The 17,549-nt window shown below is 42.6% G+C and overlaps 1 protein-coding gene across 6 annotated transcripts in view; it reads left to right on the top strand.

Annotated features, from left to right (window-relative positions):
* The window catches only part of TMCC1 (transmembrane and coiled-coil domain family 1), a 121,354-nt gene that overhangs the window by 80,355 nt on the left and 23,450 nt on the right, over window positions 1-17,549 (top strand). The window contains exon 1 of one of the 6 annotated variants that reach the window (XM_049826596.1): window positions 14,635-14,714. The exons of the other annotated variants lie outside the window; for them this stretch is intronic. Coding sequence (XP_049682553.1) covers window positions 14,652-14,714 — 63 coding nt within the window. The 5' untranslated portion in view covers window positions 14,635-14,651. Of the gene's footprint in view, window positions 1-14,634; window positions 14,715-17,549 lie in introns of those variants that run through there. 6 annotated transcript variants of the gene reach the window in all.

Below are 17,549 nucleotides of genomic sequence, written 5' to 3'. Positions count from 1 at the left end.
AGTTCCAGAGAAGAAAAGCCCTAATAAGCACACTTTCACAGTGGGGGGGTTGACAGTTGGAGAAGAGAACTGAAATTGATCCCAGGTGGAGTGGCTGGAGCATGTGGCTGGAGTGTCAGGAAGCAGAAGGGGATGCCTGTTGGAGAAGGGCTTGGGCCAGTGGGGATGGGGTTCAGGGCAAGGCAGCAGAAGCACTTGGGGGGTTCATGGTGGCTCTGCTTCCTGGAGGCTGGTTGTCCAGCTGAGGATGCACTCTCGTATTTAGAACTGGGGTTTAGCAAATCGACAGAACAAGTGCAGAAGTTCAGAGGGGAAGCAGCGTGCAGATCAAGCTTCCAGAAGGAACAAAACTGCGCCGAGGATGAAGCCTTTCAAAGAGGACATGATACAGTAGGTTCAAGGTATCATTTCCCATGATACTTGACTGTAAGAGTGATGGTAGAGGTACTTTCAAGGCTAACACTAGATAAGAGACCTTCTGGAAGAAGAGCGTTGTCTAAAAGGACAGATGTAGAAAGAACACGTTCATAAAGCGTCCAAATGCATAAAGCAACACCAAAAGTCAGAACTGGCAATGGATACAATGTGAGAGACAAACCAATGAGAAAATGTTAAAGGCAGTGGTATCTTCCTCAGCAGTCCATAGCATTAAAGATTTTTAATCAAATAAATTAGAGAAATGCAAAAGCAAATGCTTCCTGCTTTATGAAGAACTCGATTCCAAAGACAACATCAGTTTAGCCATTTCTTTGCCATCAATAATGCATCAGTTTGGATTTAAGATCACATACACTATACCCGTAGACCACTTATTTGGAAAGAGAGGTGATGCTAATTTGGGGAAGACTGATGGAGAATACAAATATAATCTGAAAATATTCAAACACAAATGCTAGTTTCTGTGATAGCTACTTGCCTCTGTAGTCTGTGGGAAGGGACAGAATTTCCTGCTTTCTGTTAGTGAGTTGAGCTTGAACACACCTTGAGAGCATTTGATCATTATACGGCTCTCTGCCCACATACAATGGTCTGGTATGATGTAATTTTGTAAGCTTCTGGATAGGATCACCACGAGCAAAGATTATCAGAGCTTGTGACTTTTGGATTGATCAATCAATGAAGTTGCTCAAATTATTATTTTGTTCTGTAAAGAAAGGAATAAATAAGGATTGTTGTGTGCCAGCCACTGACTTCCGCAGCCTCTTGTACATCACGAACCCAGAGCGCACACAGAAACGGAATACTTATTTTGTTCAATACTTGCTCTGAAACCTGCAAGAACAACACTTTCTTTTGTCTGAATTTGTCCATGTAATCAGTGGCCCTCTTCATAGTTTATATTCACATCTTGGTTTTGTGTTCTGTAATAAAAGAGCCTTCTCTAGAATGTATACACATCTTATTTATGGCTTGTGGGCAATCTGCTTTCCTCCACATCCTATCTGTTGTGACATTAGTTCTAACGATGTAACTTAAGAGTTCACTTCATAGATCATATTATGCAAATCTGATAGATGGGCTTGCTGAATTTTATGTGCTGCTATCAGTGAGTTTGATTGGCTTTTCTGGTTTTAAGATTTTTGTAGAAGTTCTGCAAGTTCCAAATATAGCTTCAAATTTTCAGTTATACTGACTTTAGTCTGCTTTCATGGCAGAAGAGCATTCAGAAGCAAACAAACAGAAAGAAAGGAAAAAGCCATACTGCTTTCCAGAGGAAGTACAACTGTAAATCACTGTGGACATGAAGCTCCTTTAAAAATCAAGCAGCATGTTCTGAGATTATCTTTCACTTTTGAGCTGAGTGGAGAGCTATCAAATTAAATGTATCCAAGCCATTTTAATGAATGTAAGACCTCAGATATATTATTGAGTTAACAAATTAGCCTATGTCAGCTAAGCTGTAGTAACCCATCATGTCATGTGCCTATTGCACACTTAAGCTTATTGCAAGGTAGGAACAAAATCTTAAATCTTGATCTACAGACTTTAGGTTCAGGCAGATGCATCCTGCCTTGCAATTGCAGTGGCCAAGACAGCTCATGTTTTCAAATACTATGATTAACACACAGCAACTCAGTATGTCAATATGGGCTCTTTGTTGACACTTTAAAATCGATTTGATACGTAGATACCCAATAAAACTGAAAGCTGACAAGTGAAATTTTGTTTAAAGGAAATGAAAGGTATTTCAACCCCAGCTGTTTGCCTTTCCAACTTGTTATTGGGGAAAACATAGTGTTAAGACTAAAAGAAATATTTTTTCTGGGTCATGGGGGTATTCTATATCAGTTAGACTTATAACAGACATGGTGATGATGTTCATGCCAGCGGTATTGAGAAATGAAACACCAAGCCTACTTGGAAATTTTCCATTTCATCACTGTGCAGTTTTTAGGTTGCAATTTTACTGGTAAACTTAATCCTTTATGCAGACTGGGCATTTTGCCTTGAATGTGGTTTCTGCTGAGCCATAGTGATGTTGCATAGTTTGCTAGAAGTCTTTATTTTGTATTTTACCATGTCAGGAAGAAGGAAGGTAGTTTTTTTATATGCAGATTTCTAATAGGTTAATGAAAAAAATACTAAAACCATTTAAAGATCATCATCCATTTACTAATCAGGTATATTACATCTTAGGCTGTGTCTAAAACTGGAACTGGACTATGAATGCTCAAATATTACCTTTGGTGCCCTTTGAGGAAAACCAGAGCTGTGAAAGTAGATATGCACAGGATGAATGACATTGTAAAGATGCTTTTTGCACTGTCCTGTATACAATGGTAGCTGTAGTGTGGCTCATGGGACACTAGTGGCAGCCTGTTGTGGTTTCTTGGAGACAGGGAATAGCAGCACAAGATGCCCTCAAAACTAAGTGCTGTTTCTTGTCAGCAGCCAGGTTCTTCAAGCCCAGTTTGCTATCACCTCCTGGTAAGAAAAGGAGTAGTCCCTGGAGGCATACCTTCTCCTGTTTGCAAGCACAGCTTGGCAGTTACTCCTGGATAAATGTTACTCTTGGATCAGTGCAGCCAGTGAGATAGGAGACGATGGGATTTGGCTCTCACAGCTGCAGATGTTGGACCATTTTACCTAACAAAAATGCCCAGTGAAGGTGAAGAGTAGAAAATCTGTTACAAGAAAATTTTTGTGGCTTGTGGTGAGGATATGAGAGTTCTGTAGACTTGAAGAATGAGCAGAGGAGCGGTTCAGAGTGTCAGTGTTAAACTCTGGAGCACTGGTCAGAGCTAGGACAGAGTATTACCCTGACAATGATAGTGGGTGCCAGCAGCTCCTTCCTGACCTGTTAGCTGGTGAGAGCGGGTTGAAGGCAGCGGGTCTGTTCAGGACCAATCTCAGGAGCTCAGTGTCTCTTCCCACATCCCCTCATTCACCACCACCAAGAGAAAGCGTCCCAAAGTTTAGAACTGATTGACACTAGTGATCAAATACAGCTGTTAGGGATGAGCAGAAAGGCCACCGGTCCTGTCGTTGGACAATGTTTACCTTTGGCCAGCTTGGTGCAGCACTAGTGCCCGCAGGCTGCGGAGCACCCGGGCTCCCGGCATGTTGGCAGTGCCGGCTGCCCGGCGTGGGGCCCATGGGGGCCCTCCCGCTGAAACACAGCACCACGCTGCGCTCAGCGGGGCACATTGGGTCCCCGGTTAGCTGGCCTGTGATGACTGGCCATTGATAATAGCAGAGCAAAAATCATTGTGCTGTTACACACCTGCAGGTTTATGAGCAAATTCTAAGCAATATCCTAAAGGGATAGGGGTTTTTATTTTCCAGTACAACGACTCGTACCTTAGTGGTTTAACATGTAAATGTTCATTGTTCCAGGTTTTTTCTCGTTGTGGGGTGTTGACACAGAGGTGGGCACGATGGCGGAACGGCTGGGCGTGCTGGCGGGGTGCCAGGCCGGGCTCCAGAAGCTTCTCTGGTGCAGGTACACAAGGGGCTGGCAGCAGACAGCCATGCCGTGCCCCAGGCTCGCCCTAGTCCTGTACCTTTCTTTGAGGGGAACCGAGCCCCTCTCTTCCAGAGCCACCTTCTCTCTGAAGACCTGTCCCTTGCTGTTCCCCCAGCAGCTGGTGGAAAAGGCACACAAGCCCAGAGCAGTCCCTTCTTACTGTAGGTGACAGGTCTGCCGAAGTTTGACTTTTTGTTCCCCTTGCTTTCCCTCGTGGCTAGAAGTGGAGTGTATCCTGGATAGCCGTGAAGCAGCAGCAGTCAGTGAACCCCCCGACTGCTAATTCTGGGCTGAGGTGCAGGTGATCATCTTGGATTTGTCAGTTTTTCCTGTACCTGGGAAAATCGCAAGGAATGGAGACTGAGGACAGGTGACTTTCTTCCCCTTCTTGAAGGGTGTCAAAGGCTGCCTCCATACTGTCTGTGCACAGAGCACTGTAGCCCCCGGGCCAGTCGCTGGGGACTGACCCGTGCCAGTGTCCAAGCACAAGCTAGTTCACACAGCTAAGGGCTAACATCCTTGGGAGAGATGAGCCACATTGCAGCACACTGTGCCAGGGCTGCGCCTCAGCTCCCTCTGACACCCTGCTGCCCTTGCTATTTTTGTGTGCCTTCTGAGATGACGTGCTGAGAGCCGTCTTGAGTATGCAGCGTAATAGTGGGGGAGCGTGTCGGGTACCCTGGGAAGTGATGTGAGGGACTGAGCGTGGAGACCTGCTAGGCAATGTCAAAGGGCTGACCCAGGCAGTGACTGGCCAGAGCAGACCTTGGTCGATGTGACTCCAGATCTCTGGATGTTTTTCTCAGTGGAACCGTTTGGCCTCCTCAGGAGTGCAGCAACAGGTGTGCAAGTGTAGACCATGGGGAAAATAGAGCCTGTACCTAGACAGGATCGGGCTCTACTGACAGCACGGATGCACTGAGAGGATGGACAATTGGTTTCTCATGAGGAAGAAGAAAGACAGTCAGTCAGCCGTTTCCATTCAAGACCAGCAAACTTCTGACTTGATTCTATACAGCCAAGCTAAAATTTTATTTTGCACCAAGATCTCCTTTGCTTTAATGAGATTTAATGCAATTTTGCATGTCTTTCAGATGGAAGTCTTTAAAGTTCCATTCAATGTTTGGAAGTGGAGCTTAATCAGTACTAATAAATCAGCATTAAGTGGGGTTTTGGATCATCGCGTGAACAGCTGGAATAGACAAGCTCAGCAATAACTTTTAAAAATCTCTCTGCACTAGGTTATAAGTATTGAGAAGTCCTTTTTCTAAATAGACATCATTTTAACCATGTATGCAAATCTGGTCTAGTAGCAATTTGGCAGACAGCAACCAGTTTTCTCTCATTGTTACTGTGGGAAATTTGATTTGATGCAGCAGTAATCAGGAGAATGCCCTTGGAAAATGTCCTTGATGTTGATAGCCTCCTGAAGGATGATCTGCCTATTCATACACAAGTTTGCTCTCTAATCTAGTTCATGGAGCCATCTGCTGGCTAATAACAACTCCCGCTATGGATTGTTGTTTGGTAGTACTTCAGTTTTGAGCTGCATCATCACAGCCAGCTGTGGTTTCTTTGTGGAGATTCAGAGTGTTGGTATTGTGTACTAAACTGGTTATAAAAAGCACCATCAATATGGCCACACTTCACATCAGGGCTACAGGGTGCAATATTTGTGGACTAACCTTTCTCTCTCTCGTTATTAAGTGCTAGTAGAAACATTTTGAATACTTCTGGAAATGTGTGTGGGAAAAGGAAGGGCCGTTTTTCTTATGTTGATTTAAACTGGGCCAAGAAACTGCAAATAGTAACAAGGAAAGCAAGTCCTATACAGAGCATTCTTTGAGTGAAATCTAAAAAAAAAGACAGTATAGTCAAAACTGACTTTATCCCAGTGGGTGTGTAGAGAGGAGGGGAACTCCAGTTCTATGCAGTGACTTTGAAGTCTAGGAGCTTAAATTAGAAGGTAAATGTTAAATAATGCATCAACTTAAAGTGCTTCTGATCCAAATGGTACCTTATACCATTAGGTTATTGCAGCTTTCATAATCGCACTCAGTTTTATAATTTGTATATGCCAGCAAGAACATTAAGGTGGCGTTAGCGCTTGTCCCTGGGCAGTGAGCGTGGGAATAGACTGTTGGTTTTCAGTTTTGGGGGTTAATATGGATCAAGCTCACATATCTGTGATTAGGTCTTGCAGCTGTGCAGAAACTTACTAATCACCACATAATTAAACAGAAAGCCTTATGTAAGATGCCTCATATCACTGAGATTATTGATCCAGGAGTAGCATTTGATTATTAACTTTTCACTGGCTATATAAAGTTCTGGTCAATAAAGGCAAATCTTGTGGCTTTGAATTTTCAGTAATCTGTGTTCATTTTAAGGCTTTATGGTAGCAAGTCGTTTAACTTTTCCACCTGTTTACTTAAGCAAAATACTGTAAATTAATTTACTGAGCACAACAAATGAGGTCCCTTTCTCTTTCCTATTTTTCTTTCCTCTTCTGTGTTTTACTAGGCTGATATTTTCAGTGTGGCTAAGATCCCTTTATCCCAAGTACAAGTAAAACTGTACTCAGAAAACTAGGACGTGAAAATAAGCCATGATTCAACCCCAATAGATGATAGCCATGGTAGAGGCTGTAAGGCAAGAAAACTTTGCTGTTCATCATTGTGTCATGCAGCACTTCCCAAACCGAGGTGAAACATTTTAAAGAGATGAATCATGTGTCTATTGCAGCTCCCAGTGTTAAGAATCCCATTTACCTTGACTTAGAAAAACTCACAAGAGTGAACCATTCTTCAGGAGCGAGCTAATGAAAAGGGAAGGAGGGTGACTTTTTTTTGTTGATGGATTCAAGTGCCATATCAAGAATAGATTTTGCAGTGATAGTAAGAGGTGCAAGATAGTTCCTGAAGATCCATATTTCTAGGGAGCTGTCGTGGTTTAACCCCACCCAGCAACTAAGCACCACGCAGCCGCTCACTCACTTCCCCCCATCCAGTGGGATGGGGGAGAAAATCGGGAAAAAGAAGTAAAAGTCGTGGGTTGAGATAAGAACGGTTTAATAGAACAGAAAAGAAACTGATAATGATAATAACACTAATAAAATGACAACAGTAGTAATAAAAGGATTGGAATGTACAAATGATGCGCAGGGCAATAGCTCACCACCCGCCGACCGACACCCCGCCAGTCTCCGAGCGGCAATTCACTGCCCCCACTTCCCAGTTCCTAAACTAGATGGGACGTCCCATGGTATGGAATACACCGTTGGCCAATTTCGGTCAGGTGCCCTGGTTGTGTCCTGTGCCAACTTCTTGTGCCCTGGCTGGGCATGAGAAGCTGAAAAATCCTTGACTATAGTCTAAACAATACTGAGCAACAACTGAAAACATCAGTGTTATCAACATTCTTCGCATACTGAACTCAAAACATAGCCCTGTACCAGCTACTAGGAAGACAGTTAACTCTATCCCAGCTGAAACCAGGACAGGAGCCCATGTTTTGGTTAAGGAGTTAAAATTACTTGAGCATCTTCGTGCCTACTGTCTGAACAGAGTCCTTTGGAGCAGAAGTGATCTTTAAGTATGCTGTAAAGCAGGTGTTTTGTACTCCTTTTATAAAAATACAGTCATTTTGGATTTGTCGAAGCGGGGATTTCCTAGTTTAGTTAGAAGAAAGCTGAGCCTGTTACGTTTCAAGCAGATCAGGAGAATTACGAATTCTTTGGACTTAGGAAGAATGTTTTCTTTCTGAAGTCCTGAAAATGAGTTGACTGATGTTGAGTGCACATTTCAAGTTGAACTCTGGCAATGTTTGCTGATTTTGATGAGCTTTGTTTTTAGTCCCTGTGCTCCATGCTTAGTTGCTGACACGTATATCAGTTGAACTGGCAGAAAAACCACACTAGACAATACAGATTATTAATTTGAAAACTATGAAAAAATGTTTGCAATAATTTTATTATTTTACAACTGCAAGTGGACAAAACTAATGTATGCACTGTATAGTTCACATGTATTCTGATAAATACTTGTATTATGTTTAGCCTGGATATGAAAAAGTATTTACAGTGTACAATCAGGCACAAAAAGTACATGATTTAACTTAAAAAGTTATGACTCCTGTGAGTATCCAAAGTTACAAAAACTAAAACCTAACATACCCATCCATGCATAAGCTGCTGTTTAAGATGTGTTGGCTAAAAAGCAAGTCCTTCTGTCTTAAGGTTTCAATAAGCAATTGTTCCTTTGCTTCTCCCCTTCCTTCCTTCTCCTCATATATGCATATAAATGCACACACTTCCCTTCATTACTATGCATATATACATACATACATACGTACACACACACCCTTGTTTTCCACTTGCTCATCTCCTTCTGACCCTGCATGCTGGTGATGACTAGTTAATTGTCTGGAACTCGTTGCACATGGGGCAGTCGTTGTGTAGCGTTTCCCCATGGACTGTGCTTCCTCTGGTGGCCAGCCTTCCGCCTTCAGCTACATCTCTCTGCTCCTTTATCCTACTACGCAACTCTCTAATTCCACTTTCCTTGGAGGGGAGGGCTGAAGCTGCATCATCCGTATGTAAATGTCTGATCTGCGCTTACATTTAGAAGAGATTCTCTATCTGAAGTGTTAGTCTTGAAACTATTGGGAGTGACACAGTGACAGAAGCAGGTTCCTCAGATGGCTTTTTATAATTAACATGCATGATTTGTGAGCTGTGCACCTGTTCAAGTGCCCTCTTTGAGGACAGAGGTGGAAATTTTTCCCTGATGTAACTAGCAAAGTTTTCCCTCTTTATAACTACACTTGGAAGTGTGAAAAACTTCCAGATGTGCGAAGAGACAGAAGGAGCACTTGCATACCTGGAAGTTGATGAGTTTTTCTTGGTCTAACCCCATTTTTGGCAAGACCTGTCTTATATATACAGTTTTGCTTGAGTGTGTTTGCTCTGCATTTGTGTCTGTATATGGAGGTGAAAGAGTCCATCACCTGTGAGAGTCTTTTAGCCTTTTCTGACATTTGTGATTGGTTTTGTCTGCATTTGATGCAGAAAAGAGATTAAATTATTTGGGCATGACAGAAGGATGAGTCTGATCCTCCCCCCCCCCCCCCCCCATGTTGGTCATGTGATATCTCTAGATGGCTAATCTAATATTTGTAATTTGATGTGCTGATACCAAATATTGGCACTTTACCACCTTGTAATTTGGTTCACACCACTTGCTTGGCTTTCCAGCTCTCCTACCTCTTACCTGTCATCCTTCCCTTGGAGAACCTGACTCAGAAGGCTCAAAACAGATCTTGATTTCAGGAGCCTTGCAGTTTTCCTGTACCCAGAAAGAGAGAGTGAAAGGGACTGATACTCCACCTTATTCTCCTTTTATTGAAGTGCTGTGTGCAAGTGCTAGGTTGGCCTCTTAGTAATCCTTCCTGAATCACTAAGAAGCAGGACCTGTACAAGTATAAAGCCTGTGTCTGAATGGGTATTCCAAACCCAGGATCTTAATTAATGACTAGTTTCAGTACTGGATTAAAAAAAAAAAAAAAAAAAACAACCACCAAAAAACGGACTATACATTCACTTTGCCACAGATTACTGAAGCTTGTGGTTTGTACTTGCTGAATTCAGAACTCTGCCTCTATTTCTCCAAATGTTCCTCTCCGATTTTACATAGATGTGTACTAAATGGAGTAATCCAGTTTCTGCGACATGAGAAGGCTGTGCCAGGATAAGCTCTGATAAGGGTATGGTTTTAGCACTAGCATGCAGGGTTTGAGCATGTGCTTGCTTTTCCCACTTACCTTATTGTGTATCAGTTGTACCTGGTATTCCAGTGTCTTTACATGCAGTGGTCTCAAAAGTGACTAATGGAGTTTAGAAATCTGAACCATAAAGCTTTAGAAACAGCAATGTCCAAAGCATGACAGGACAAAGTTCACATCAACTAGCAAACTGGATCTGATTTTTCTCTAAAACATGCCCACAGCAGTGGGGGCCTCGGGTCACCTGAAGTCCTGCCAAGGGCACACTTGGTGCACTGGCAGTACTGGCGTTCACCTGCGCTCTCCCAGACACACGGTTTCCAGGGCAGGTGGGTTAATCCTACAGCGGGACTGAGTGCGGGGTCCTGGGGGGAGGCAGGGGCAGCTGCCCTGTGCCTGGCTGTGCCCCTGCGGTGCCCAGCCCTGACCTGCGCCCTTCGCTCCTCCTGTCTGTTGAGGACTTGGAGCCAAATCAAGGGTTTCCTGCTATGGTGCTGGCCCAGTTTCCTTCTGGTAATTATAGTCTGCCTTTTTAGACTCCTCTGCCATTTCAGTTCCAGGGTTTTGTCTTCCTGTAACTGTTAATTTTGTGTCCTCATTTTCCCAATTTCACTGATGCAGACTGTACTGTTCAGTTATGGCTATGAGGAGCTTGCTAACGCTGGCTTCTCTTCCCATCAGTTGGATCTACACGTCAGGTGTTCAAAAGAGGCGTTTCACATATGGAATACTCTAGATGAGGGAGAGGGCATGGAGGTCACCTTTTCTCCACAGTCCAAGCACCACTTTAGGGTACAGCACAGTGAAGGAATGCTCACAACTCAGTTCTTGACTTTTTCACCAGTTTCTCACTCTCTTGCTTCATATTTCACATTACTTAAATATTTGGCAGCATTCAGATTTCCCCAAATATATGGCTCTAGCCCCTGCTGTATTTTTTCCCAAAACTTTTTGGTTTTAAGGGGTCTTGGAAAGAGTTCTCATCTTGTTATAGAGGTCATATGAGCATCTAATCTGCGTAAGTTTTTAAGCTGCATCAAAGCTCATTTTCTCCCCCCCCCACCATCCCTCCTCTCTCCAGTTTTACTAAGGAACTTCAGGAAAGAAATGCTGTAGAATGCAAATGAGCTACCCATCTCTGCACCTCCCTTGCTGCTGATGCAGCTGGGGGTCTTGCTGGCAGAGGCCCTGGGAAGGTGTGGGAGACCACCCGGAGCAGCGAAGGGCTGTGTGCCAGCGTGGGTGCTCGGTGCCCCCGTGCCCTCCCTGCCGTTCTCAGTGCCGTCTCGATTTATGAGGCTTTTTCTATTCTTGGCTTGGACACCTGGGAACGTCTGTGTCCCCCCACATTACTGAGGCTTGATCCCATCATATGGCTTCTGCTGTGGTAGTCGTCGTGTTCTGCTGTGCGAGGCTTTTGGAGAGCTGAGGCAAGGGTGGCAGCCCCACGGGAATCATTGCTGCAGTGAGACTTGCACAGGCTTGCTGCTAGGTTGCAACTTGCCGGAGTGGTTTGGATTTTGTTTGCATGGAAAAGTAGCTGTGGATGCTCTTTTTATGATGTTTCTGTTTCTTCGTGGGTATAGCAGTCTACTTTTAACAGCACAGAACATCAGTGCACTGTTGCCGCACTTCGGGAGCGTAACAAAACTTACTGAAGAAAACATGCATTCCTCTTTGAGGAGTAAAACTGATTTATCTTAATGGAGGTGATATTCAGCCTGGTAGGTTGGTTTTGGTTTTACTGCTCTGTAAAGCTTGGGAAGGCTCTGTGATTATATTAAATAGACTAATGAGCATATTTTCATGTATTTTCATGGATTTGTTTGTTGCTGTATATGGTGACAGATCTATCTGAATAGTAGTAGAATTCCTGTGAATCAAACTGAGTTGTACCCAACATAAACTGCTTCCGAAATAAGTGTAATGATGTTCTTTCTGCACAAGAAATTTCACCTCACTGCCCTTTCACCTCTGTTAGACAGGATCTACTGTCATTCCTAGATAAAAGGTCTTGGAAATCTGGAGGTTTCTCAGTATAGGTACTGTTTTTCAAGAGTGAAATCTGTCATACGAATGTAAAACAGTTACTTGAAAAAGTGAATCGTGACCCTTTTTTTCTCTTTTTTAATTTCTTGTCATTGTGTTAGATTCTGATTCCAAATCTAGCATGTGCCCTGAACTTGCACAAGTATAGAAATTGTTTCAGTTTCTGTATTTAGCCTGGACAGGTTTTTTTAGCGGAGATTTCTCACTAGACTCTTGCAACAGGGTGAATGCCTTTTGGCCTGGTTCTTGCTTCTAGTTGGTCTGGAGCACAGCTGATAAAGTCAAAAGTTATCTGGCAGACATGCAGTGCTATGCAGCCTTGTGCAATGCAGTGCAGTGCATTGTTGTAAAACTCTTCTGCATGCCCTGGATGACTGGCTGATTTCAAAGGTTTTGCAGATGTGGAGTGGGATCCTCATTGGGTATAGGTCAGTGACTAATACCAACATTTCTTTTTAAAACCCTTCTTTACAACAGCTTTGCTAGATTGATTCTGTATGCCATTAGTTAGAGCAGTGGTCCCATGATCCGAGAATCTCAATGTCTAATATTCCCATAAGGTAATCAATTTTTAGAGACCCTCTTGCCATTTAACCCTGAGAATACCCACAGAGAAATGGTAAAACAAATGTCAGTTGAATTAGATTTCCTGTAATTTCTGGTTTTTGGAATAATTTTCATGGCTCCACAGTGCAGTTTTGAACACATGGTAATATGGTAAGTTACATTGTTTTCATTTTCATTCATGTTCTGTGCAGGCTTCTGCTTCAGTTACTGCAGTAGTGCTTCCTGGGATCTCTTTACCTAACTTGCAGACCTGCTGAACAAGGAATGGCTTTGAGGCAACTTACGTTGTAGCAATGCATTACAGAATGTTACTGATACAGCCATGCTGGTACTTGTTGCTGCATGTTGGTGCTAGGCAAAATGACAGTAAGCTCTGCACTGCAGAACCCAGATCCATACCAGAGACTGGTGCGACATATTACAATTTGGTGACTGTGTGCAGCCCAGTTGCAGAATTGCACCATGTACTGTTTTGCCTGCCACCTTCCTTTTTCCTTTCCCTTCATCCTTTGCTCTTTGTGTCCTGTTCTCTAACATCACAAAATGCTTTTGTGGGTGTATCTTTTAGTATCTCCACACCAACATGGCTTGTCTTCTGCATGAATCAGACTTTATTGTTCTTTTTGTATGTAATGTTTTCATTCTCAATTCGTGTTCTAACTGACCCTTACAATATACTTGCCTTTTCATCATAATGCTTTTCCAGAAATGCCATCTGACGTAGAAGTACAATTTAAGACAATGGGGGTTTTAGCTGTTTATCCTCTAACCCTAGTTCCTACAGAACACATTTTCAGGTTTTAACAACCCTTTTTTCTCTTTTTTCCTAATGAAAACTGAATTTTACTGTTAGTAATATTTTCTTCCATGTTGCCCATGTTTTGAGTCAGTCAAGAGTTTTCTCCTCTGTTACATTGCAGAAATTTACATTATATGAATTAACATTTCAGTGCAGAATTTCTTCACATTACCTGTGCATTACTGCAGGTTAAGAGAATGATTTTAAAAAAAAAAAACAACCCCAAACCTACCAAACCCAACCACTGTAATGTCTGTCAGAGCCGCTAAGAATCATCCGACTCAAAGGGACAGACAGAAAGAAAACATGGAAGGTTATGTCCTTGTATCTGTGCTGGCTGCAAACATGCTTCATGCCTAACACAGTAGGAAACTTCTAAAAGCTCACTTTCATTCTGTTGTTTTTGACGGTTCCTGGTATTTTAGCCTTGGGAGCACCTTGCATACTCTGAATTGATGGTTCTGAAGATTTCAAACTTAGATTGTATGTGGCTTGGCTTTGTGATCATCTATCTCTATCCTAGGTGAGTAATAGTATTTGCTACAAACAGGAAATATCAGTGAGACAGAGGAGAAGAGCAAGGGGAGAAGCAGCCATGAGGTGAGGGTGGCTTTTTAAAAATTAGTCTGAAGGAGTAGGGCTTGATGGCTTAAGGTGCTGTCAGTCAGAGCTGTCACAAACAGGGTGATAACCCTTTGCTTTACATCTTCTAAATATGATAGTAAAATGCCTTTTCTTTGACAAAGAGGTTGAGGGCAGTGGTTAAGAGGTGGTGGTTTCTTCTTGCACCAGTGACAGCTGTGGTTAAAATGTTGTTGCTGGCTCTGTTTTGTACTTGAGTCCTTCTGTGACAATTACTCTCCAATTAGAGTTTCAGCCTTCCGGGAGATCACATTAATCTTCTGAAAATTTTATTTAGGGATTTTTAAATAGCAGTGTTTCAGTGGTGCTGTAAATAGAGCATATAGTTTATAGGTGGATTTGTGTCCTGCTGTGCATCTTTGAATCTCTGTGTTTAATTCCGCTTGAATCTTGCTATCAAGTCCGTCATTTTGTGTGGGCCGAGGAATGCATATGTCGCCTTGATTCTATTGATTTCCTCCTGCTTTGGCTGTCTGTTACCCTGTACAATTTTTTTTGGCTCAAAGGTGCAGTTTTAAAAATAGTGTCATGCGTTGAACAGGGAATAGAAAGCCCTGCAGCTTTAAATCTCGCAGCCCTGGCCCTTTTCTGCTCTGAAGCAGATATTCCCGGCTGGAGGAGAGGTGCATAGCCCGCCTGCGAGCTCCAAGCATAACTGTTGGTTTGCATCAGCAGCACAGGAGCTCTGCACACAGCGATGCTTGTTTTGGCAGAGGCGCTCTGTTTGTACAGTGAGTGCCCAGAGCCCTCTCAGTCTGGCAGATGGATGGAGCCGGGTAGGCAGTGCGGGAGGCTGCCCGAGCAGTACCGAGCACTGGGGCCAGGGCTGCAGATGGCCACGCGGTGATGTTTATGTGGTGCTGCTGTACCTGCGTGTGCTGTGAAAGGGACTTCTGTGAGCCTGCGAAGGTGAGAAGATTCTGGAGCATCGCTAGAACAGCATTAGTTATCTTATTTGGCTGTTTTATTTAAATCTCCGGTAGAACTTGACCTCATTTTGTGGCATCAGCCTTGGAAACACTGCATTTTCCTCCAGGCACTGCTGTTGAATTTCTGTGGTTGGTTTTTTATGTAGCTTTTCTTCACTTCGGAAGCTGGGAAGTATGAAAAAGGCTCCTGTCTGAGTGAGTGTTGCAATCTGTAAATGAGATCAAACATGGTGCTGCTTTTGGGGTTTTTCTGGTTTTGTCGTTTTGGGGTTTGGCTTGTATGATACTAGCCCCTTCTTTCATTGATCATTGTAAATGCAGCCCAATGTCAGACAGAGATGTTTGGATTGGTAGCTTTTTTAACGTGACCTCTTGTTTTGCTGTTTTAGCTGTGCAAAATGTGTTCTCAGGAAGTAGCAAACAAACAGCAAAATCCTATTTTTCCTCCAGGTAAAAAAAGAGTAAGAGCATACTGCTTCCCATGGAGTCGGTGACCTTCAGAAATGAATAAGTACTTTTCTTTGGTTTCATTTAGCTGTGTAGTTAGGCATTGCCCTTTCACAAGTCTGAGTTAACAGCAAGCTCTATTCCCCCCCCCCCCCCATTTATTAAATACTGAAGAGAGACAGTAAGGGCTTTGACACTCTGATCTCCGATGCAAAATAGAAGATATTTCTTTTCAAGTTGTTGCAGTTAGCTGTCCGGTGCATTGTGGCTCCAGTGTTTGGAGAAAAAAGAAATACGGGATCCAGACTTTTTTTGCCATTTGCCTTTGCCGTAGATGAATGCTTGCCTAGGGTTTGTTATCATCTGCAGAAGACATGGTTGAGAAATTGCGTAGTGTTGTGTTTGAAGCATATATGTCTAATCACAATTATTTAATAGACTCATTGTTTTCCTTTGGGAAGATCTGGATCTCCTATACTGAGACATGTACTTTTTCTCACTGCATTCATCAGTCTTCATAATAAGTGACACACAGGTGGCTCTTGGGAACAGCTCTGTTAGAAATGCAGACTTGAAGTGGTACAGACCACTGAGGTAGAGGGAAGTAAGAAAGGAGGGGTTTGTTTATATTCCACATTCCAGGTTGATAGATCTGTATACTTTGCATCTTGGCATGTGTAACACCAGACTAATACATCACCTCTTGAGAGCTGGAGAGAGAAGTGGTGAGCATAGGATACCATATTCTGTGCTCTCTAGATCAGATATGGGCACTTCTGCTGTCAGGATAGCCTGAGAAGCTTTTCAGCTTGTGTTGTGGAGATGCTGCTGCAGTAAGATTTGTCTCTAGATGGAGTTCTGGATGAGGCTTCTTGTTTTTTACAAGAATACTGAAAGCAATATAGTGATTTCAGTATTCAGTTATTTCAGTGTTTCCTATGGATTTCTAGACAAGTGCCTTGTTGCCTTACTTTGCTGGGTATTTGTCATCCCTTGAACTCACCTTTCTCTTTGATGTCTCATTGCTTAGTGTTTTCTTCTTCCAGGTTTCTAAAGGCACACATGCCGTGTGTCTGCAGCCCTGGGGAGCATGCTTGTTCTTGTGCTGTAGTGACTGCCCTTGCCTACATTGCTTCTCCTTGTCCTTGATAAGCTAAGTTTGCCACTTCAAACAATCTTATGGATTTAGCTGGCACTAATGTAGGAGCACCCTGCAGCACTTGGGGCTAAACAGCAAGCTACGTTTGAACAGGAAAGGAATCTCTGAGGCCAGCTCTATTGCATAGTTTTCTGGCAAGTGTAATATCAGCTGATGTACTAGGTGTATGTTACATTAGAAAGGCTTCAAATAAGGGAACAATATGTCAAGAAATGCTATATAGGAATGATAAATATGTTCACAGGAAACATGAATCTTGCTGTTTCGAAATACTTATCTTTTTGTATAAACTGTTGATTAGATCAACTGCTTCCAGAATGAATTTTAGTTACATTCACACTCTGTGTTGTACCTGCAGAAAATACTACAACTAAAAATAAATAAAAAGTTAAGTAAGTGTAGAAGTGCTGTTGCTGTGCTCATGTACAGGAGTCCTTTAGACTAAATACTTGGAGATGACTTGCGTGTTAAACTTCAACAGAGAAACATCTCCTGAAAAAGGGGGGAAATCCTTGCTCTCGCATGTGGCTGGCTATTCTGTGCAGAGCAATCATGTACAGATGCTTGTTCTCCCAGACTCTGGACCCAGTTTGCTCCATTGCTCTGCAAGTCAAATTTAACTTGCAATCTGAAAATTAAACTCTGTTCTTTACAAATGAATATGTAAGATGCAATAATGATCTATATTTATCAGATAGCACTTGAAGCATTAAACAAAAAACAAACTACTCTCTAGGAAGTGTTAACAATAATTTTGTCCCTAAGGTAATGAGATGTGATTCAGATGTACTTGGGAAAACAGAATGAGTTTAAAAAAAAAAAATCCAAGAAAAAAACCCTGCAAAAAAACCCTGTCATTTTACATAGTCACTTTCTGATAAAAGCTTGTATCAACTTGTTTCCAAATCTACCCTCTCCTCCCAGTTCCTATACTTAATTTTTGTTTAGCTTTACCTCATTTCCTATGCTTATTATTGTAACTTCTGGCCTGATTGGCAGTCCCTCCTTGATTAAAAGTCTGCAGCTGCTAAAATAAACATCCATGAATGTTATTTTGGCCATATCTTTTGCTGTGTCATCCCTTTTCATCTCAAAAATCAAGTTCCTGCAAGCCCTTGTGTATAATTGTTTTCCTCTCTTTCCATTCAGATTGTTGTATTCATTCCCTTGGACTTGCCGTACCCATAATGTTGGTGTTACTGCCCCATT

This window comes from Accipiter gentilis, chromosome 23 (genome assembly GCF_929443795.1).
Source record: "Accipiter gentilis chromosome 23, bAccGen1.1, whole genome shotgun sequence".
In the NCBI taxonomy this organism is placed as follows: domain Eukaryota; kingdom Metazoa; phylum Chordata; class Aves; order Accipitriformes; family Accipitridae; genus Astur; species Astur gentilis.
This window is presented reverse-complemented; position numbering and strand designations above follow the sequence as displayed.